The following is a 25,120-nucleotide window of genomic DNA, read 5'->3' as shown; positions in this document are numbered from 1 at the left end:
CAGTGGGCTGACTCCTGGGTATCTTTGCAACCTCCTTCTTTTCTTCTCATTCATTCCACTCCAGCCATCCTAGCCAGCTTGCACCTGCTTCTGCTTCTTCCTGGTCTACTCCTCTTCCATATATTTACATAACTCCTTCCTTCATTTCCTTGAGTTCTTTGTTCAAAAGTCACTTCTACAGAGATGGCACCTAAGAACCATTCTATCTTAAATATATCTGGTGGACCCAGGTCACAGCATTCTGTTTTCCTGCTCTAGATTGCTTAGTAGGATTTGTGTCTTCTGACACAAAACATCATGGCAAGACTTTGTTCTGTCAATCTGCTTTTCAGCTCCATCAGAGGTTATAAGAACAGTTACTCAATAAACCAATCAATCAATAAATAAGGTGATAAATTTCAGATAGATAAATAGTATTTAATGCCTCCTAATCTCATGCAAATAAGGGGATACAGATTGATCTCAATGTATGGGATGGACTATTATACATACATTGTTGCATATGCAATACTCTCCTAAATATGTGTGTGTCTGTGTGTATACATACATATAGATATTTTGGGGGGGATACTGGGGACTAAACCCAGTGACACCCTTTTTTGGGGGAAGGAGGCAAGGTTTCACTAGGTTACCCAACCCAGGACCTCACTAAACTGCTGAGGTTGGCCTTGAACTTGTGATCCTCCTGCTTCAGCCTCCTGAGTCACTCCTGTACCACCTGTCAGTTCTCCTAAAATTTTTTAGTCCACCTTGGACACTACATATTAAAACTGAAGAATTGGTCTCTTATGGTAAATTTAAGATATTAGATACATTTTGATTTTATCACTGACATGAAGATGATGCCACATACTCAAGGATTTATAAAGCTAGTTTGAACCTTAAATATTGAGAATAGAAGGTTTCAATTCCAAGTCCCCTAAGGCATGTAACTATCTGCTATGGCTATAGATGCAGTAGATATCTAGATCTTCATTTATTAATTAGGAGATTTCTCATCAGAAGTTTCTCAGCAAGAAGTATTACATTGAGAAAAGTTTACAGCTCAACAGATTCTATATAGTGAATATTTGTTGTTTTTTAGTAACCCTATAACTTAAATGCAAATACATTATATTTCTCTTGTAGCAATAAAGCATTTTCCAAACAAGTATTGTCTGTCTTGTCTTTTTAATTCATGCATATTATCTGGAACTGTTCTTTCAGTCATAGCTGATTGATAACATATTATTATTGAAATAAGCAGCCAACATAGTTAAATTCATGTAAAAAGAAATTTGAATTAATTCAATGAAATTGATAAGTCCTGCTGAACTGTTAATGTAAACTAATATACTTTTATCATGCTCAGCAATTACTTTGTTTTTGTTTTTGTTCTTTTCTTTTTTCAGTATTGGAAATTGAACTCAGGGGCACTCAAGAACTGAGCCACATCCCCAGCCTTATTTTGTATTTTATTTAGAGACAGGGTCTCACTGAGTTGGTTGGTGCCTGGCCTTGATGAAGCTGGCCTTGAACTCACTATCCTCCTGCCTCAGCCTCCTAAGCCACTGAAATTATAGGTGCATATGACCGCTCCTGGCTGCAACTAATTTTTATAATAGTTGATATTTTTCTTTTGTAAAAGGAAAGGAAGAATTTTGTCAAGTTCTGAGTCTGATGGAAGAAATCAGTGGATGTAGTGGTAAAGCATATATTCCTGTCCTCAGAAGTTAGAAACTAGTAGGCTGCTGCCTCTAAATCTGGATTTCTGATGATTTTTTTTGTAGCCCACATTGTTTTTAAAAAGTATAAATATGTAAATTGATATGTAAGTGTATACAATAAAATATATAATATAAAATTCACATATTTAGCCATGCATCACTTAATGACTATGAAGCATTCTGAGAAATGCATTGCTATTAGATTTACTCACTGGGAAAATAGTATAGTGTTCTTACAAAACCTAGACGGTGTAGGTCATTCACCGAATATAGCCTCTTGATGCGGTCAAGAAGAATGGGAAAATTGAGATAAATGAGGCTGCTGGAAAAACACATAATGCTCTTTTACAGTAAACCTTATTCTTTAAAAGTAGAAGGAAAACACCCTAAAAAAGTGTAATATGCAAATACATAAACTGGTAACATAGTTATTTAATATTAAATCTTACATAATGTATAAACTGTTTACGCTAAACTTTCATATGACTGGCAGCACAGCAGGGTTGTTTGCATTAGCATCACCACAAGTACATGGTATCATGTATGTCATCTGTCCTTGACTACATGTTGTGAATGGCTGTATGTGCATATATTTGTCCATATATAAAAGTATGTACATGTGTGTATATATATGCAGATATATCTCAACATATGGCATTTTCAATAGAAACCTTCATGTCTAGTTTTCTTTGATAACTATAGGCAAGATTAGACATAAATTTTTACATGATAATTATCAGCGAAAAGTGAGAAGAGGCTGTGTCCCTTGGACAGTAAAAGTGTGCTTTAGTAGTGTATATTTTTGTCTTAGACTTCATCTAATTATACATCTATATTACTAGACTGATTCCTGTCAGCATGAAAATTGGCTTTTTTTTTTTTTTTTTTTTTTTTGTACTGGGGAATGAACCCGGGAGCACATTACCACAGAGTTGAATACCCAGCCCTTTTTATTTTTTATTTTGAGAGAGGGACTCACTGAATTGCTGAAGTTCTTGTTAAGTTGCTAAGCTGACCTCACACTTGCTATCCTTCTGCCTTAACCTCCCTAGCTGTTGGGATTACAGACATGCACCATCTCACCTGGCTTGGCTATCCATTTTGAAGTCAGTTTGGTTAGATTAGACAGATTCTGAGTAATATCCTTTGATTTACTTGACTGTTTTTAACTTTGTCAAAATCTTATTTGACTTGATTGTCTTAGTTTGGCATGTGCTTATAGAATTTTTTTAATCTTTGACTTTATATATTTGTATAGAGATGCATATATATTTATATATAAAAGAAAAAAGAAAGTAATATTTTTAATAAATGAAGTTTTCTGATTTGTCTTGATCTTTATTATAATATGAAAATTTTATTTTCAAAATTTGAAATATTTTTCTTTCCCATCATGCTAAGTAGAATATGATAAACTACATTAAATTGCCATTTGGTGATTTGGAATTTTTGGATCATCATAATATTTTTAACTGTCATATGCTACCAGGAAGCATGGTATAGTACACTAGATGGGGCTAAACCTATATTAATTATTTGGCAAGAAATATTTTTGGAGTAACTTTCAGATACTTTCCACATTTCTCTTGCCATTTGAGGGTGTCTGCATCAAATCATAGGGGTGTAAAGTGGAAAAAAAGAGACATTTAGAATATAAGGTCAGTTTTTTTTAATAATGTAAAGTGGGTCACTGGTATTTGGTTGATTGGTTGTTTATGTAATACAGATTCTCCCTTCCCCTCACCTCAAGTGTTAGGACATTCCAAATAAATGCAATTTTAGAATTAAAAGATTCTTAGAGAATGGGTTAATTTATCTATTATCTCTTTTATATATAAATAAAGAGATAATCATTATTAGGAAACATAGTTTCAATTCATTAACTTGACTGTAACAAAAATAATCACATAAACAGATGGAATTCAATTTTATTGGGATGACATCAATTTTTGTGGACTCAATTGTGAAACTATGCAACTTTTGACTTTCATCCTTAAAGTTAAATAATAACTATTATTCCTAAAAGTTAAATAATATCTTTGAAATTAATATCAAACATCTCAAGTTGTAATCTGCAGTATCTTTCTTAATTAGTTTTATGTAAATTCATATATCACTTTCCTATTCAATGGAAAAACATGTGTTCCACCATTTTCATGGTTTATGAAAGATTCTATGTAATCACTCCACCATTTCTTCTTTAACATTTTACCATTTCAAGGTGCAATTCATATGAGACAGAGGAATGAGCTCATTTGCAAAACCCATATATTGACTTAGGGGTCAATTTATTGAAAATCTATTCCAGCCTATTCAGTTTAATATATTTCACCCTGACAGGAGACAATGTTAAATAAGACAAAAAGTATTCCACTTACATTATGCCATTTATTATTATTCTAAAGATCCCAAAGGAGGTTTATGCAATGTCTGATCCTTCCTCCAACTATTACTATTCATATACTAGTATGCTTCTCCTTCTAAATATTCCTTGCAGCTACTTTTATGGGTTCAGACCTTCTATTTAATATTCTGTAGGTGATAATAAAATAAAAGTGAAATTTTACATTCAAATTCTCTTTCTTTAGCCAGGTTTTATTTCTTATAAACTTTTTTCTTTCTATGCATTTACTCTCTTCTTTTACTATGTATATAGTATATCTACTTCTATTTTAATCTACCTCAAATTATTATTTTTAATAGAAGAATTATGTACTAATTTATAGACAAGAAATATCAATTGTAGCTCACATACAACTGCAAAGTTAAATAATGACTTCCATCTACTAAGCTGAAAAATGTAATGAAATCTTTTCCATGTACTTCACATGTTCAAGCTCCTTTATTTACCTTAAACTTCCTTAATATAAACATAATCATCATTCCCACTCTGTAGATGGAGAAACTAAGGCACAAGTAGACTAAATCACTTGTTCAAGGTCACAAGGCTTATAAGTGTCAGAGAACCAGAAGATGAATGTAAGAAATCTAATTTTAAGATATGATGGTAATTAACCACCTCACAGTACCACTTAGATATTACTTAAATGCTTCTTTTCAGATTCTAATCACTTAACTCTAACAAATAAATTCTTTAATTTTGGTTGGAGTTGACCCTCATACTCATCATTTCTGTCCTGCTTTTTCTTTTCAGTGTGCGGGGGATTAAACCCAGGGCCTAACACATACTAGGCAAGGGCTCTATTTCCAAACTATGTCCCCAGTCCCTTATTTATTTTATTTTAAGACAGGGTCTTAAAAGGTAGCCTTGAATTTGCAATTCTTGTGCTTTAGTCTCCTGTGTGGCTGGGTTTACAAGCTGATGCCACCATGCACAATCTCTACCAGGCTTTTATTCATGAATAGGCAAACCAAGACTCGACAGTATTTTGCTTTAAGGAAATTTAAGTGTCCAGTTGCCACCAATGATACCTTTCCCTGTTCTGTGTTGTTCCACAGAACTCCTCCATTTTGCTACCTCGACACCCTCTAGTATTCTATAATAATACTGCTTTATTAATGTTTTCTCCAACCTTCTTTATTTCGTTCTCCTCCAGCATGCTACATTTTCATATAGATATGCACCTAGAGCAGAGGACAAGTAAGGAAACTGTGGCCTTAGCTGTGGATCTGTCACCTACTTTCTGCTTGAATCTTGAAAGATATTTGGATTGTATCTTTCCTCAATTCATAATATATTCATGATATTAATTATTACACATAAAAGTACTTTTTAAATGTATTTATGATTAGTTATTCAGTTCTTTGTTAGACACTTAATTCATTTTGCTACACATGGATGTAAATGGATACTCTAAAACTTTCAGATGTATAGAGAACCAAATAATAATATCTGAATATACCAAAAATGAAATACCTCACAAAGTTTATAACTATTATAGGAATAACTGTAATGGATTATTCTAAATAGTTGATAGAAGTATGCCAAAACGTTTATTTACTTTATGAGTAACACATAAAAAATCTTAAGAATATAGCTCTGCAAATGAAACAGTATTAGGACCTTAAACAATAAATGGTTGTAACAAAGGGCATAAGTTTTGTGTCCTTCAGAAGAAAGAGGAAGAAGCTTCACATCACCTAGTGACCTTGGAGAATGGCCTCAAAGTAGGAACACAGCCTGGAGGAGAAAAGGCGGTCTGGCGTCATGGCATTAGCTTCTTGATTTCTAGGTCCTGTTTCTATCCAATTTTTCATTCTTATCTAAAATAATGTGTTTATCTTCTTTTTTTTCTTCAAATTTGTGGTCATTTAATTCCTTAGAGATCACTAAACCACCATGGATATGAATGTGTTCACACAATGAATCATGATACCAGTTGAATGATAAAGAAATACACTAGAAGACCTTAGAGCATGCCATTTTCATCAATATTCATGTGTAAATTATAGCTGGATCTATCATTTATAGGTTTCCAAGATTACGTGGTTCATTGTATATAAATCTATAAATATAAATGTCTATTTTTCATACTTTTTGAAAGAGCTATGGGTAGAAAGTTCTGATCACCAGATAAGAAAATAAGATGAAAAGATTATGGAGAAATAATGACATTGATGGGTTAAATGAAAGTTGCCCTCAGAAGAATGTCTTCCATAAAATTTGGAGACTAAGAAATCTTTAGTTTGATTTGGCTGATATTTAAGGATTACAGACATAAGCCTAACTTCTTTTTTTTTCTTTTCCCTTATGAATTGATAACCGAGTTGAAGGAGGTATTACACAAGTGCCAGATAAAACGTAGTCATCCTTTTATAGGGTAATGATGCCTTACTTCTAATTCTAAAGCACTGTGGAGATGGTAGCATATATCATTTGAAATATCATTTTACACTTGAGTATTATGATTTTATTTAAAAATAGTCTCTTAAAAATGAATAGATAATGAGGTGAGAAAATATTTAAAGGACAAAAATATATTTCTGAAGAACAGAGATGAGCATACTGAATTATATCCTCATTTTAACACAACTGAAATTGAACATTGCTCTACTGGAAGATGTTTGTTTATTTTATTTGTTCTTTTTTGATATACCTGATAGTAGAGTATATTTTGACATATTTAGACAAACATGGAGTAGATCTTATTCTATTAGGATCCCAGTCTTGTGTTTGAACACCATCTGGAAAATGTTTTCTTTCCTTAAGTTACAAGAATCAGGAACTTAGATTATCACATGAACACGATGCTAAAGGCAGGATCTACAAATATCTACCAATTCATTCAGTGGACATTACAACTAGACATTACAATTTATACTTATTCTATCTTAAAATATATTTAGAGAAAAATTTGACTTTATGATACCTCCAAGAAAATGCTACTGGAATATACAGAATTTGTTTTGGTTCATTTTTTATCTCCTTTTATGAATTCCACAGGTATGATGGATGGTGAGTGCCTATCTTTTCCTATTAATTTTCACCATTATCAAGCTTATCCAATGAGAAACATAGCTTCAGTGCACAAATGGATATGTTTGTGGAGAATAAGATAGTGAGTTGTAGACCAAACAAGTATAATTTAAGTCTTTCTTGGTGCAATCATGTTTCTGAGATAAATAACTGAAAAGTGCTTGAAAATTGATTATACTAGTCCATCTCTATATCCTTGAAGTATAAAAAAGACTGGCCAATGACTATATTATATATTCTAAATATCCCAATTGATAAATTACCCAAAAAGCAGATACACTGTAAGAATGCATAAAAAATAATGGAAATAAACAAGGATTGTGAGCACAATTCAACTTCTCATAGGAATTACTCATTTCTAGAATATGTTACATTTCTAAAAACAAGTACTTCTAACAAATGACTGGATATACAGCAGGATTATGAAAATTATCATGTTAATATTCAGGAAAAAAATCCTGCTATTCTTTCTTATGCTCCTCACTTAATATGTGGCTTTCTTCATGTCACCTTCAATTCTACCATATATCTAGAGTAACATATTTTTATCAGTGTCGTTTCAGGAGGAAAAAGACATGAGGAGGAATAAAAAAAAAGAGACAACTAAAGTAATCCCTCCATATGGAAATAACTACAACTTCTCTTAAAATTATCTGAAAATGGGTGATTTAGCAGACATAATTTAAGTTGATAAGTCTCTTTTTACTAAAATAGAATGATAATATTGGACTCTTTCAAAGGATAAGAAGTTTATATGAATTGATTGACATAAATATCTGTTAGTGGAGTAATACAATACAAAATTATTAATATTCAATTCTATCAATTTGCCATTTTATTCCAACCTATAGAATATATATATATATATATATATATATATATGTGTGTGTGTGTGTGTGTGTGTGTGTGTGTGTGTGTATGTGTGTGTGTGTGTGTATGTATATATATATATATATATATATATATATATATATATATATTCCCCATGGACAATTAAGTATGAGAAATTCAGATTATATTATAAGTCGTAATTGTATTAATTTGCCTGATTATTTTGGATTTATGGAGGCAGTAAATGGTGCAAATTTATAATTAACCCCCATGTACAATATCCAGTTTTATCCACATATTTTTATAAATATTCAAAGTTCTGTTAGTGGTACCAGAAATTCATAGTTGATTTCTGGGTGCACAAATTTACCATCACTTATAATGAATGAACTCTGGGAAAGGATGAAGTGGAATGTCATGCTGAGTCCGACATTAACCCAAGTGGATTTCATAACCAACTCTTACACTGATAGTCTCTCATTTTATGCCAATAGAGTAACAATTCTCCTTTAAGCTATTTTTCTCTAAAATGGAGATGAAGGTATTTTTATTTATCTTACTCAGAATAAGGAAAATAATGTTACACAAACATACATTGGAGAAAACATCACCTCTTCAACAAATGGTGTTGGGAAAACAAGAAATCCATATGCAGCAAAATTAAATTGAGCCCCTATCTCTCACCCTGCACAAAACTCAACTCAAAGTAGATCAAGGACCTAGGAATTAGATGAGAGACTCCAAGGTTAATAGAGGAAAAAGTAGACCTAAATCTTTATCAAGTCAGATTAGGCCCCAACTTCCTTAACAAGACTCCTAAAGTGCAAGAAATAAGCATAAAAAATAAAATCAAGAATAAATAAATTGGATGGATTCAAACTAATAAGCTTCTTTCAGCAAAAGAAACAAACAGTGGGTATATAGAGAGCCTACAGAATGAAAGAAAATTTTTACCACAGGTACATCAGATACAGCACTAGTCTCCAGGATATATAAAGAACTCACAAAAACTTAACATCAAAAAACAAAACAAAACAAAACAAACAAACAAAAAACCCAAATAACCAATCAATAAATGGGCTAAGGAACTGAACAGACATTTTTCAGAAAAAGATACATAATGATCAACAAATATATGAAAAAATGTTCAACATCTCTAACAACTAGAGAAATGCAAATCAAAAATATTCTAAGATTTCATTTCACTTCAGTTATTAAGAAAACAAGCACAATAACTGTTGGTGAGGATGCGGGGGAAAAGGCTCACTCATATATTGCTGGTAGGACTGCAAATTGGTACAACCAATCTGGAAAGCAGTATGGAGATTCCTTAGAAAATTTGGAATGGAATCACCATATGATCCAACTATCCCACTCTTCGGTCTATACTCAAAGAACTTAAAAACAGTATATTACAATGGTGCAGCCATTTCAGTGTTTATAGCAGTTCAATTCAAAATTGCTAAACTGTGGAAGCAACCTAGATGCCCTTCAATAGATGAATGAATAAAGAAACTGTGTGTGTGTGTGTGTGTGTGTGTGTGTATGTATATATACATATATATATGTATATATACATACACACACACACACACACACACACACTGGAATATTACTCAGCATTAAAAGAACATGATATTATGGCATTTGCAAGTAAATGGATGAGGTTGGAGAATATCATGCTGAGCGAAGTAAGCCAATCCCCAAAACCAAAGGCCAAATGTTCTCTCTGATATGTGGATGCTTACCTAATGGGAGGAGTGCATGAGAAAAATGGAGAAACTTTGATTGGGCAAAGGGGAAGGAGGGGTAGAGAGAGAGAATGGGGTAGGAAGAATAATGAAATGATATGGACATCATTGCCCTAGGTACACGTATAGAGATACAAATGGTGGGACTCTACTTTGTGAACAATCAGAGAAGTGAAAAAATTGTGCATCGTTTTTGTACTATGAATCGAAATGCATTCTTCTGTCATGTATAACAAATTAGAACAAATAAAAAAGTAAATAAATGTTTAAAAATACCTTTACACTACATCTGTGAAAGTTTCAACAGTGTGCATCATGACTCTATATGAGCTGGGTGTGGTGGCTCTGGACTATAATCCCAGTGGCCTGGAGGCTTAATATGAGGATCACAAGTTCAAAGCCAGCCTCAGCAAAATGAAGGCACTAAGCAACTCAGTGAGACCCATTCTCTAAATAATATACAAAAGAGAGCTGGGGATGAAGCTCAGTGGGCTAGTGCACCTCATTTTAATCCCTGGTACCCACTCCCCACCCCCCTAAAAAAGACTCTATATGAGAACTACTGTAGAAGTAAGGCTAGTAAATTAGCCTTTTTGGAAGATATTTGGTTTTTTTTCTCCATCTTGTTAGAAGTGATAATTTGATGAATAATATTTCTTCTAGTTATTTCTTGCTTAAATATAAGAACAAGTCCCTAAGAAAAAAGAAAATTGGAATTCATGGCTTGGTCTTGTATTGCTAAAGCAGTTCAATGTAGTCATAGCCATTATATAATTAAATCAATATTCATCACTCTTCTCTGTCAGGAAACTTAGTTCAAGTTAACGTTTTCCCGAAATGCAAATTTTACTTGAAATTGAAATACCAGGTGAGAATTTATTTTTATGTTTATTCTCATAAAAGAATCCACATCTAAAAAGGAAGGAAGAATGCAGTAGCAAACCATGTCCATTTTGCCAGGGGTTGTGTTTCTATCCACCAGAGAACAGTCACCAATCAGGCTTTCCAAATGAGCAGAAATAAGAGGACCAGAGAGAAATCACAAGGCTCAGCATGCTGCTGACCCACTTTATTATTATAACTCATAGGAGCTAAGAGTACATTTTTTTTCTGGTAAAGCTACAATGATTTGTCAGCAAATTACTTAACTTTTGTTAGGACTTAAAAAAATTCTCTTATGGCAGTACATTCTAGTTAGAAAAAAAAGTTAATACTATCATTATAATAAAATTTCTAATATAGAGAAATTCTAATCTAAAATAGATCACTAGAACTCAAGACAGGTGTTATTTATCATTCTTCATTTCTTAGGTATATTATTTTAACTTCATTTCTTAGTTATTATTTTAGTTATTTTATTTCCATCAATCATTATCAATTAGCCAAGACGACTTTGTAAAACAAAATGTGAAGCTGTTTTAATTTCACCTTTTTCCATTTGACAGAAAATAAATAGATCTTATAATCATCATGGTTTCCATGCTCCATTTGTATTTGGGGATTCCATTCTAACTAGAGGGGAGATAGAAGAGTGTGTGAATGTGTGGTTATTTGTAAGTGTCCCTGCCACATTGTCTCTAATGAAAATAAATTTAGGTAGCAATTAGGATTTTTCTAATTGAAACTCATACTTGCTACATAGATTTATATTAATTATATACTTAAAGACCTTTGTATCTGTTTTCCCTAATGATCTCAATTAATTTGATTTATACGTCTTAATTTTTTTCTGGAAATTATTATTACCTTCTTAGAATAGAAGCAAAGAGCATTAGAAGCTCATCAGTTTGAACTTCATTAATATGGAGTATGCTGTATTCATAGCCCATACCATGGTCATGTTATTACTTACCTTTGAAAATATATTTGGTAAAAAAATAATTATGAAAGAGGGCTAGGGTTGTACCTCAGTGGTTGAGAGCTTGCCCCGAACACAAGAGGCACTGGGTATAATCCTCAGCACCAAATAAATAAGTAAATAAATAGAACTATTGGATGCATATACAACTAAAAAGATGTTTAAAAATTATGAAAGCAAGCTCTAAGAAGGAATGCATAACTTCCCTATGTTCATATATGGATAAACAACCAATTTAATGCCACATCATATTCAACCACAAGAATGGGATCCTAATTAGAACAAGTTATACACCATACATTTATAATATGTCAAAGTACAGTCTTCTGTCATGAATTTTTAAAGAACTAATACAAATATATATTTTTAAATGTAAAATAGCTCCATTAAAATGTTTGTTGCTGTTGTTGTTTTCTTTTTTTTTTCCACGAGAATTGATTCTAGAGGTGTTCTACAACTGAGCTACATATCTGTCATTTTTACTTTTTATTTTTAACACAGGGTCTTGCTAAGTTAGGACCTTCTCAGATTTCTGAGCTGGTCTTGGATTTTCAATGCTTCTATCTCAACCTCCCAAGTTGAAGGGATTTTAAGCATGTGCCACTACACCTAACTTACACATGTTTCACAGATGCTGTTCACAATTATCCGTCTAATTTTGCAAGGTTACTAACTTAAGGGGTATTCATAAAAACAAATGGACTGCCCTCTAGGTTAAATAATGCATTGATTCCTTTAAATCACAACAGCAAAAACCTTTACAATGAGAGAATTATGAATGATGTAAATTATTTTGATTATAGTGTTTCTCAAATAAGTCCAAATATAAAACTAGACATTTATTTACTTTATGATCCTAACATAGCTAAAGAAAAATGATTTTGCTAATAAAATACTAACAAAATTAATAATTCAACATATCGTGTGTGTGTGTGTGTGTGTGTGTGTGTGTGTGTGTGTGTGTGTTACTGAGGACTGAACCCAGGGGTGAGAGCCACAAAGCTCATCCCTCCCCAGGCCTTTATATTTTATTTTATTTATTTTAATTTTTGGTACCAGAGATTGAACTCGGGGCCACTCAACCACGGAACCACATCCCCAGCCTTATTTTGTATTGTATTTAGAGACAGGTCTCACTGAATTGCTTAGCACTTCACTATTGCTGAGGCTGGCTTTAAACTATCGATCCTCCTGTCTCAACTTCCCTAGCCTCTGGGGTTACAGTTGTGTGCCACCATGCCCACCTTTTATTTAGTTTTATTTTTTATTTTGAGACAGGGTCTAACTAAGTTTCCCAGACTGGCCTCCAACTCGTGAACTTTCTGCCTCAGCCACTCCCCCGCCCCAGGAGCTGAAATTACAGTCCTGTGCCCTTGTGCCTAGCTACATTAACATATGTTAATGTAAATTTATTTTGATGGATAATGTTTTGATGTAATTAGGTAATTGTATACAATGTAAATATAGTGCTCTTAAGTAGTTATATTTCATAGAGTGTGCTATATAATGAGTAACTTGACTTTTAAACTTTTTCTCATTTTCACTATGGTAAAAATTTTGTCCAGCAGTGTAATATGATAAAATTTAGCATTGTTTTTTTATAAATGAATCATTCTATTAGTATGCCCATAAACCAAGATTATTTAATGTAACATCTTGCAGTATAACATGCTCTTACTGCAAAAGCAAATCCATTTACCTTATGTGGTACATTCAGATGGTAATAGATTCATATGTGTTCTTACACTTAAGTCTTTAAAACCATCACCAATATGTAACCCTACATTAATAAAATTGTAGGTAGAAAATATGGACTCCCTTAGATATATTTATAAAGCAAAAGTAATTTATAAAGAATTCAAAGAGATTAGCTAAGAAGATATGAACCTACTTTTATGGAACAAATCCAAATTAGGAGCAATTAATGTAAGAATGATTATATTAAACAAATTACTAACACCATAGTTAAAGATGCAGCATAGTTAAACCATTGACTTGGAAGTTATCATTGCTGGTTATGTACAGATAACTAGCTAATAGGATATACACATTGATAAAAGAAAATAGAGTTAGAGAGAACTTAAGTATATGTAGTACTTAATAATATTTAAGGACATAAATAATATAAAATAGAAGATTTAAAAATAAAAGAAAAAGTAAGGTGTTTGCTAAGCACACCAATCTTTAACATAAATAATTCAACACCAAAGCCAAATGCCATAGCACAATTTTCAAACCCATATTTCCTGCATTCATCTGGATCTTATTTCTCAATTTTTGATTTCCCAGTTTGACTTTTTTTTTCCTCTAGAAAAATAGTCTTGCTACTCTTTAGTGTCAGAATTCAAATGCTGATTTTAGAGAGATTTTTCTGCTACAAACTGAATTGTTTTTAACTAAGATTTCTTATTTTTCTTACTTCTTCTTTGTAATCTATGCAACATGACATTATAATGTAGTTTAGAGCAAAAGTTATGGAATTAGATACATATCTACTTATGGTTTTGTATTCTACCCATGGGATATTGGACTATTCGTTGAACTTGTAAAAGTTTCAGTTTTCTGAACTATGAAATCAAGATAACAGTGCTTGGCTCATTACACTGCTATGAACATTTGATAAGAGCATATTTTACAGCACAGTGTTTTGTAGACAGTAAAAGTATTAAATAAATGCAGGATTTTTTTTTCTTACATTAGATTTTTACTGCTCTATTATAACTATGTGTAAATACACTTTTTATTATTGTTGTTGCAGAAGGTTTCCTAGAAATCTGAAACTTTAAAATGGAAAATATTATGAGATATGATGACACCATCAAGATTATCTTATACAAAAATTGTTGTATTATTGACTGTTATTTCATTCATATTACTGATATCCACAATGTAAAAAATATATGATATTTAACTATTTTCTGCCCTTTATGTTAGAGATACAAATGGAAATAATATTTTAAAAATGTGAAAGAAAATAAAAGCTAATTTCAAAATTGTAAAAGTAAATCCTTATAGGAAAAAAAAAGAGAAAGACCAAATTAAAGTGAATTATAACTTCAAGTAAGGTGTTTATATCACACAACATTAAGGTAGAACAAAGTTTTGAGGTTTGGCAACATTAGATGATGCACATACAATGCACATGCAATATACACACGTGAATACATGCAGATATATTTAGAGAAAAGAAATTAAGACATTAAAATTCTTCAATAAATGTGCTTACCTCTAACAACTAATATGTTGCCATGTATTAGAATTATATAATTAAATAAACTTTATAGATACAAAAATATTTCTTTTACTCTTTCAATAATGATAATTGGTATTTTTCTGAAAGATACCTAAGGAAAATTTAAAATAATAATTATTTGCCAAATTAAATATTGTTGATGCCAATTATGAATCATCTTTTTGCAGCAGTGCTTGTGTTTTAATATTATGCACTCAGTCAGAAGCTAGATTATAGAGCAGCTACCTTTTCCTCTCCCCCAAAATATCTTTATTATTGCCTTTACCATATGTTTTGTTTCTTCAAAGATAATAAAGTGGCAGATGTATCATCATAGAGATACCACATATTGGAAAAGTGAGATCATCAACTCCTTGTTTTATTCTTCAGTCATGCAGTCTCCCCCACTAAAGAACATTTCTCAAAGTTTTGATGATGAAGCACTAGATTATCAAATTTATATCACAGGTACTTTTCTGGCTACTTGCTTTGTGATTTACATGTGTGTCCCACAACTCATGTTTTGTAAATGTAATCCCCAATTCAATAAAGGTAGGAGATGAAGCCTAACAGAAGCTGTTGGGGTCATGGAGGTATTTTCCCTCAGGAGTGAATTAATTGCCCTTATGAAGAGGGCTTGCAAGAGCAGTTTCTCATATTTCCACCTTCTGCTGTGTGAACAACGGAGAATGTATATATAAAGGCATAATTTCAGAAATAGAGGCAAAGTTTGCAGTGCCTTTGTCTTGGACCTAGAAATGTGAGAAATAAATTTTTATTTTTGTAAATAGCATAGACCATGATATTTTGTTATAATAGCCCCAAATCAATTAAGAGCAGCACTGTAGATGAAAGATATAAGAAAACAATGTTTTTTGTACTAACTATGGTGTGAGAAACACACAAAAAAAAATAAATAACAAAGGATAGGGAAGGAAGGAGGGAGGCAGGAAGGGAGGGAGGGAAGGAGGGAGAAAGAGAGAGAGAGAGAGAGAGAGAGAGAGAGAGAGAGAGAGAATATGTGCAAGAGTCTTGCTAAATGCTTTTATGACAGAATATAAACTACTTGAGTGATATATATATATATTACTATGATAGGAAAGGTCTCTGTGAGGAAGTAAGCAGATATGAATGAAATGAAGGAGAGATTCATGTGAATATAAGATCTCAATTCAAAATATATGCTCGTAAAATTAAATGTGTATATAGATAGTTTAGCTATGGAAATAATATTTCTATAATATTTATATCTGTCTTTTAGAATTAAAATTAAAACCTACTATTTCCATAAAGTTTTCCCTAGCAAAATGTGTCATTTGAAACAGCATTAAGATTTAGGCATATCTCTTTTACCTCTAGGTATATGTCTTTGTGTGTTTTACAATCCCTACAATAGTGGCTTGAAAATAACAAATGCTAAAAACCAAACAAAAACATGAAAGAAGTATTCTAATCTATAGGCATTTTTAAAGGAATATTGTATCATGATTATTTGCATGTGTTTTTATTTTGAAATAAAATGTCTCCATATAAGTAGAGCAAAATATTTAAAAAATATGTTGTAATATATACTTTCCCAGGAACATGAAAATTAAATATAGATAGAGAAAAAAATCTATTTCATCTTACTACATATCCATGGAAGCAAAACCAAATTTCCTCTAAACATTTATGAAGAGAGAGAAATCAGATCATTCTCACAGAAATACTTTTTTGGCAAAACACTGAAAAGGCAATGTATAAAATAATACAAATTACTTACAACCATTTTATTTAGAGACACCCAACAATCTGGTGGGAAATCCTGCAGTAGTGGTACCAAGAATTGAAGACAGCCATCCCAGTGACACAAGAGCAGCATCATGCCAATGAGATTAAATATTCTCACCACTGCACTGGCGAGATCATATGTCATGTGGAATATCTGTTGAACAAAACATAAAATTAACTCTTAACATTTTTTTAAACAAGCATACTACCAAAATCAGAAGGATTAATATGGTGTAGCATAAGTATTGATTTAAAAAAATTAAGGAAAAGATTTTCAGAAATAGAGATTATATTTGTTTGTGTTTTCCAATGTTTGATACTCTGACTTACGAATGTTATAATAAACTGTTAATTTTTCACCAGGAATAAAAAGGATAAGAAATTGATGCTTGGGCTGGGGATGTGGCTCAAGCGGTAGCGCGCTTGCCTGGCATGCGTGCGGCCCGGGTTCGATCCTCAGCACCACATACCAACAAAGATGTTGTGTCCGCCGAGAACTAAAAAATAAATATTAAAAAAAATTCTCTCTCTCTCTCTCTCTCTCTCTCTCTCTCTCTCTCTCTCTCTCCTCTCTCACTCTCTCTTTAAAAAAAAAAGAAATTGATGCTTTCAAGAAAACTTCTTTTTCCAACAGTTTTTATATACTATTTTTCTTCTCATGTTAGTAAAGATACTTTAAAACATAAGTTATTCAATTTGCTGAAAGACAAAAAAAAATATTCAAGGACTGAAAACTATAAGCAAAGAGTTTAACTGAAAAATATAAAGTGAGACTGAGAATAATCTGCAGTTAACAGCTATGAATGAAAACACTTCTTTAACTGTGTATATTGAAGATGGACAGTGATGTTTAAGTTAAAAGTAATGTGGAGTTGCCTTAAAAACATTCGTACTTATAACAATGTTATAACTATTTTTATCAATTTTTCATAAAAAGCTATCAAAGTAGGTCAGACTATTTCAGAAAGCACAATGAATATGACAAATCAAGATCTTTCTTTGAAATTTTAAAGGTGGGAACATATATCTGGCTATACATTTACATCTACTCATTTTCTAGTTGTTATAAGAAATAGAATCAGAATGTGATATTTCTCTTTTGAAATGTATGGAAGTCACAAGATCAACATCTATAAATTAATAGCTTTCCTGTATTCAGCAGTGATTCAGCCAAGAAAGAAATCAGAAAAACTATCCCATTTGTGATAACCTCAAAAAAATTTAGATACTTGGGAGTTAATCTAGCCAAGGAGGTAAAAGAGCGCTACAATGAAACTTACAGAACACTAAAGAAATAAATTGAAGAAGACCTTAGAAGTGGGAATATCTGTAATTTTATTGGATAGGCAAAATCAATATTGTTCAATTGGCCTTACTACCAAAAGCAAAATACAGATTCAATGCAATCCCCATCAAAATGTTAATGACATTCTTCACAGAATTAGGCAAAACAATTCTTATATTAATTTGGAGGAATAAGAGACCAAAAATAGCTAAAGTGACACTAATCAAGAAAAGCAAGAGGTGTCATAATACCAACTGTGAAATTATACTATAGAGGTATAGTAACAAAACCAGCAATGGTATTGGCATCAAAATAGTATGAAGACTAATGGAACAGACTAGAAGACAGAGACAAATCCACTTACTAATAGTCATCTAATATTTGACAAAGGTGCCAAACACATATCTTGGAGAAAAGCCTTTTTTAACAAAATGTGTTGGGAAAATTCAATAGCTCTATGTATAAAAATGAAACTAGACCCCTATCTCTCATCTTGCACAAAACTCAAATCAAAATGGATCAAAGCCTTAGTAATTAGAACAGAAACTTTACACCTGCTAGAAGAACATATAGGGTCAACACTCCATATATAGGTGCTGGCACTGACTTAATAAGACCTCCAAAGTGCAAGAAAAAAAATCAAGAATCTGTAAGTAGAATGCCATCAAACTATAAAGTTTCTGCACAGGAAAGAAAGTGATTAAGAGCATGAACAGTGAGCCTAAAACTGAGAGAAAATCGTGGCCAATCATTCCTCCAATAGAGGATTAATTCCAGAATAAGCAAAGCACTAAACACCAAAACGCAAATAACCCAATCAAAAAATGGGCAAAAGAACTAAAAAGAAACTTCTCAAAAACAAAAACACAAATAGCCAACAGAAAAAAAATATTCAACATTTCTAACAATCAGGGAAGTACAAAACAAAATTACACTAAGATTTCATCTCACTCTAGTAAGAATAGCAATGATCAAGAATATAAACAACAATAAATGCTGATGGAGTTGTAGGGAAAATGGAAGGCTTGTACAGTGTTGGTGGGACTGCTAACTAATACAACCACTCTGGGAACCTTATGGAGATTCCTCAAAAAGCTAGGAATGGAACCACCATATGACTCAGATACCCATTCCTTAGTATTTTCTCCAAAGTTCTAATATTGGCATACTACAGCAATATATCCACGTCCATACTACAGGAATATATCTGTAATGAGCCATTAAAAAATGAAATTGTGGCATTTGCCAGTAAATGGTTGGAAATGGAGAATATCATCCTAAGCGAAATTAGCCAAACTAAGAAACTCAAAGTTCAAATGCTTTCTTTCATATGCAAAAGCTAGAATAAAATGAAGGAAAAGGGAAAGAAAGGATAGGATAACATAAGGAGCCAATCAAATACAAATTAATAGATGAGTGAAAGGAAGTCTAGTAGAGGAAGGACAAAAGGAGCGGGAGGGCAGGAAGGAATAGGGAGAGATCATGAGCTGAAATCAATTTCTATGCATGTATGAATTTGTTGTGATGAACTGATCAACTATGTATAACTATAAAGTTCTAATAAACAAACGTTTATGAAATTTCTCTGCTGCTGTTATTTCACCTTGTTTAAAACAACGAATTAATAACTTAAATTTACAAATAGGAATAAATACACATAAACATCTTGAAATAAAATTACATGTTGTATAGTTCACCAAAAGAATGGTATATCTTTTAATAAAGACAACATGGCTTGAGAAATTATCTACAATAGGTTAAAGAAAACACTGTAAAAAATTGATATTTTGAGTTAGAAACTATATTTTTGTAAAAAAAAATTCTAGAATTTTTAATATTTGCATACTAACAGTAAACTGACAGTACATATGTTAATTCACTTTTATAAAATCACCAGATCTACCTTTCTTTTTCAGTATGGTAGATTTTTATGAGCATTAACTCATTTAAACAATCTTCATTTGGACAAAATAATTGAATTGAGTAAAACAATCCATCTTTGTAGGAATGTACGTAGTGTCATAAATCCTCTTTAAAGTAAGATGGAGGGTCCTGAGATTTTAAAGGCAACAGATGACACAGTTTGATATTCAGAAAGCTGTAACACAGCAAAGTATTTTATAGCATTAAGAATTTTATTTTCCTCTCAGATAATTTTCATTTATTTATTGTGTATTTGGCAAACCCACATAAAATTCCTTTTGGTGTTATTCCCTCCAATATTTCTTGATCATTGAATTTATAAATAAAAACTGTACCATCAATTTCATCATTTTTAAATTAAAAGTAATATAGTGAAAAAATTTTTGAAAAAAAATTTTTACTAATAATGTAGCAAAAGAAAGCCACCACAGATTTAGAATGTTCAGTTTAGTAACATAATTCTGTATTCATATTTATTTCTAAAAAATAGCTGTGAGTTATGTGTGGCATGGCTGCCTAATGTAAAGTACTGAATCTAGCAGGAAACTTACCTCCTTTTGGTCCAATTATTTGAAGTAAACAATAACTATCTGAAATTCTCTGCCTGAAGTCTACAAATTATAAGCCTACCAGCAGCAGCCCTCACTCAGTGATCACATTTCAGAGTGGAGTCTGGAAAGTTCTGGAGAATGAACGCCAATTCTTAATAAAGTTGACCTTTCACATTTTCTATATTCTTTTAAGGAAGTAGATTATTTTAAAATGAAATCTTAAGTTATTTCAGATTATTTACTAAATTACATGTGTTAGAAGTTATTCACTCAATTTCTTTAAGAAAACCTTACTATATTAGAAATGTTGTCCAGAGAAACATAGCTGCATAGGAAACATTTTCATAGAGGAAGTTAATAAGGATATAAGACCTTTTGTAGTCTACTAGAAAAATGTTTTGTTTCCATGTAATTTCATAAACTATTGCAACAGGATAATTCCTAGATTGGGAGCGATATTCTATCCCACTTCTGTTCCCACCAACACAACGTCAGTATATAGCACTTGTTTTACATTTATATACTAACTGTTATACATAAAATACTCACATAATTAATCACACAATGAATTTTCCTTATGGCTCTTAGCATTATGTATTCAATAGTGATCTCAGATTTGGGAGGCATCCCAAAGTCTAACCTTGGAGGAAGTATAAACAAGCTATTTTAACTCTAGCTAATTTCAAATAGTACAAATTATGTATCTATATTTTTATTATCTAAGTGAAAAAACAACATCCTAATGAGTACAATATCATGTTGATGAATACGTGAAAATGTGTATATAGTACCTAGACCCAATCCATGTCCCTTGAGCTCTTATAATTAATATATGTGACTTAAATGCTGAGATCTAATGACTTCAGATTTGGAATGAAATGACATCCTTATGAAATACACCCATCTGTGGATGGTCAGATTATTCAAAAAATGATTTAGTTTATCTATTGTCACCACTTCTTAAAAGCCTAAGGGTAGCTCATGGGATATATCTGTGACTTTACTCATACTGAACAACTAGTTAATACAATTAATTAATTAATATTTAAAGTTTTTCATCTAAGTTGTACACTCATAGTTGATAAACTCACATCCAAACCAATGTTACTGCCTACAAACTTGATCTCATTGAAAAAACTGGCACCATAGGTGACATGCAGCAACTTATGGAAAGAGAAAGGATAAATGGGATTTCATAATGAAAGCACAATAAACCTTTTATGGTTTCAAAGAAATATTGCATTCTTTTGTTTCTCTTTGTAAATATTCACCTGACACCTTAATGTATAGATAGATATTAGTGTGTGTGTTGGGGTGGGGGTGGGTGTGTATGCCATCTTGACAAAGAATATGAAAAACATTGGGCCTTCAGAATAAGACCTACTGCTAACATGTATTGAAGGCTCAATATGTCCTCATTCTCATCAATGTTAAAATCAGTACCTTAAGAGCCCTATTAACACTTTATGAAAATCTTACCCTGGATGTTGTTCATATTATCTGTCCTATCATGCTTAAGGTATGAAGTGTAGAAAGTCCTGGTACGTGAAAGAAACTCTTAGTGATATCGTTGAACAAAGCCTGTGAAGACTGCTGTTATAAAATTTTTCCAGACCCCTAACCCTTTCTAGGATATTTATCTGAATAACACTAACATAACACTAGAGTTAGTATAATCTGTACAAAAATTAACATTATGAACATATCAAATATCTAAGCCTCTGTCACTGGTCAAATGCAATTATCCACTCCCCAGCCTCTCACATTTGTTATTTCATCTCCAGGATGTTGAATGTTTTTTGCTGGATTTTTCTTTCCACTGTGTTTCCCAAAACTCCTGCATTTCCAATTAATTCCCAAAGCCCTGATCTCTTTATAAAATTATTTCTCTTGGTCTCTGCTTTCCCTAAGACTTCTGACCCTACCACACACATCCCTTACCAAAGACCAGGTTTCTCTAGGTGCTTCCTCAACAGTAGATTTGATGTCTCATACCTCAAAAGTCTTAGGTTCTGGACAGAGTACCCTCATTTTGCAGCTCTTTTTGGTATGTTCACACATTATGTGTGCAGATATAAGAGCAACTTTCTCTCTTTGTTGTTCATTCCATTTGGCTACATTACCCATAGTATTCCCATTGCTGGCATCTGGCAACTTCCCATTTCCATACAATACATATCTCCACTAATTAAAGTCTCTTTTTCCATTGCACTTTCTGTGCATTGATTTTATTAATCAAACAGCTACTTTCTATATTTGATATGAAAGATTACCAGAGAGGAAACTGCCTAGATTGCAGCTACTAAATATTCTTAGAGGAGAACAACCTTGGTGAGGATCTAGGCAGTAGTCTATTCATTTCTGTATTCCCAGCACCATCTTGTCAACTCTTCTCAATTCCCCAAAGATCATGATTATTATTCTCTAGTTCAGTTTAAAGTTTTTTGTTTTCCAGAGGTAAGTCACATGCTTATCTTTTATTCAAAATTCATTCCTACCTATCTTTTGGTATTAATCTGATAATTCTTCTTCATAAGTCAATCAATAAGTTCAACCTGCTCAATCTATGGTGAAATCCAAACTCTCTTCTAATAGTTATGTTCACACATTGTTATAAAATGCATAAGTACAAATGAATTACTATATAAACAATTTTTTTAAAAAAACTTAAAACATGTCAGCCACTTACATTCTTGAATACAGTGGCAATATTATATTTCTATAATTTTACCAAATTGCTTTTTCTACAATAACTACTTACATTGTCTATGTTCTCTTTATCTCTTAATTATTTATAAATAATAAAATCTCACAATTCCTCAAAAACAGTTTTAACTGAAAAAGAATCTTCACTTCCTAGGTGTTTTATATAAATATATATAAATATATTAGATATGAATATATATATATAAATTCATTGGAACTATAAAGAAAGAAAAGTTTCATCATATCAATCTTCAGTAAGCTAGATAGCACTTAAATAGTCATAACAACTAAACACTCACAGAAGTAGTTTAGAGTAGAAGGCAGTTGTTATCTTTCATGTCTTTAAAAATGAAGCTGCCTGTGTGTGTGTACATGTGTGTGTACCAAATTCTTATGGTATAATATAACAGCCACTTATGATCATACATAGTTTTACATATAAGTTTAAGTACATATATCTAAAACATTTTCCAAATGTTTTAGATATATGTACTTAAAATTGCTCTTCATTTAGCTTTACTGTGAAAAATCAAAGACCATGTGTTACTAAGAGGAATATAAGAAAATACTATATTATGAAATCTTTGGCCAATTTTGGTAGGAAATAATGAAAGGACCAGTTGTAGCATATCATATATGGTTTATACTACAAGCTATTAGCAGTAGAGTAACAAACTATAAACAACTATGAATTGTTAAAGCCATCAAGCACAGTGCCTAGGGTTGTATAGTTGATGCTCAATGTCTGTTCTTTTTCTCAATATAGTTTGGTTGGATCTGTGGGAGTGGTATCCATGGGCATGGAGAGCTGCTTGTGTGTCTTTTTAACTTTCATGAGGACAATGCAGTAACACAGAATATCTCTATTGTATCTTGCAAGTGAAAAATAAAAGAGCAAGCATAACTCTCATGTGCTTAATTTAATTAAGGAAGTAGTTTACACATTAAGGAAATCAAATTATAAAAGAATGTTCAAAAAGAAAATTCAATGAATTAGTACTTGGGAAAATGAAATTGATTAAAGTTTCTTCCTCTTTGTTTCTCTCAAGAATTCCTTCCACACGTGTCCCCTTTCCTATTCTTCTCCACCATGATTTGATGCAGCAGCGTGAGGCCCTTTTACCATGGGCTGAAAAAATGCCAGTGACGTGTTCTACAAGCTCCAGAACCATGAGCCAAAGTAAACCTTTCGCTTTCCTTTTAAAATTACTTTCCTTTTTAAATTATTCAGGCTTAGGTATTCTGGTATAGCAACAGGAAATAGACTATGACAATTATTTCTCAGACAAAATTCTGTAATATCCTTTACTTTAATTTTTTTTAAAAAAAATATGATTTTTAAAATAAAAATGCAGACATTCAATGCCAAAATAATATTAAGCATTATCAATGGGAGATAAAGCTGACCTAAAAACTCCTTTATATAAGCAATTACTCTTAAAACTTGCTGGTGAAACAAAATAAATTAAAAAATATAATAGTAAAAATAATGCTTTAGAAGAAAAAAGGAGGTCATTTAAATAAATCGCACAATGTCCTTTTTAGCATTCCCCAGCATATTCTCATCATTTTCATTCCAAAAAGGCTATGTGAAAACTAGTGATTGTACCATTGGCCAGGTGAAGTCAACAGAGGAGAGAAGAGAAAGAAATCTGTGAAGATGAAAACAATACTTCAGCATGATACTTTATGTAGTGGCCATCAAAGTTACATCATGCATTGGCACACCCTCCTGTTTTTCTGGCCTGATGATCCAGTCAAGTCAAAATACTCATTTATTTGAGTGGAGAAAAAGCTGCACTGGCACTCTGTCTTGTCATTTGCCTTCCAATAGAAATCACTAAGTACATGATTTTGGCATGAAGCCAATAAAATAGAACTAGAAATCTTGGTGGAAAACACACACACACACACACATTCTGCCATTTGATAAATCTAATAAATGAGAGAAACATATTAGTCCAACTCTCCCCAAAGAAAACGAAACCTTGAAAAATAAACAATTGTTAGCAATGCTGGTAGCAACCCACGAAACGCTTGAGTAAGAATTATCTACTGGAAAATGGCATA

At 32.0% G+C, this 25,120-nt stretch overlaps 1 protein-coding gene across 1 annotated transcript in view; it reads right to left on the bottom strand.

The window, feature by feature from the left end:
• HCN1 (hyperpolarization activated cyclic nucleotide gated potassium channel 1) overlaps positions 1-25,120 on the bottom strand; it is a 376,109-nt gene that overhangs the window by 145,261 nt on the left and 205,728 nt on the right. The window contains exon 3 of the mRNA XM_081294982.1: positions 16,578-16,739. Within this exon, the coding sequence (XP_081151108.1) occupies positions 16,578-16,739 (162 nt within the window). The remainder of the gene's footprint in view (positions 1-16,577; positions 16,740-25,120) is intronic.

Source organism: Spermophilus citellus (genome assembly GCF_964194105.1).
Source record: "Spermophilus citellus genome assembly, chromosome: 1".
NCBI classification, from domain to species: Eukaryota; Metazoa; Chordata; class Mammalia; order Rodentia; family Sciuridae; genus Spermophilus; species Spermophilus citellus.
The sequence above is the reverse complement of the archived record's forward strand: the minus strand, read 5'-3'. Positions and strand labels throughout refer to the sequence as shown.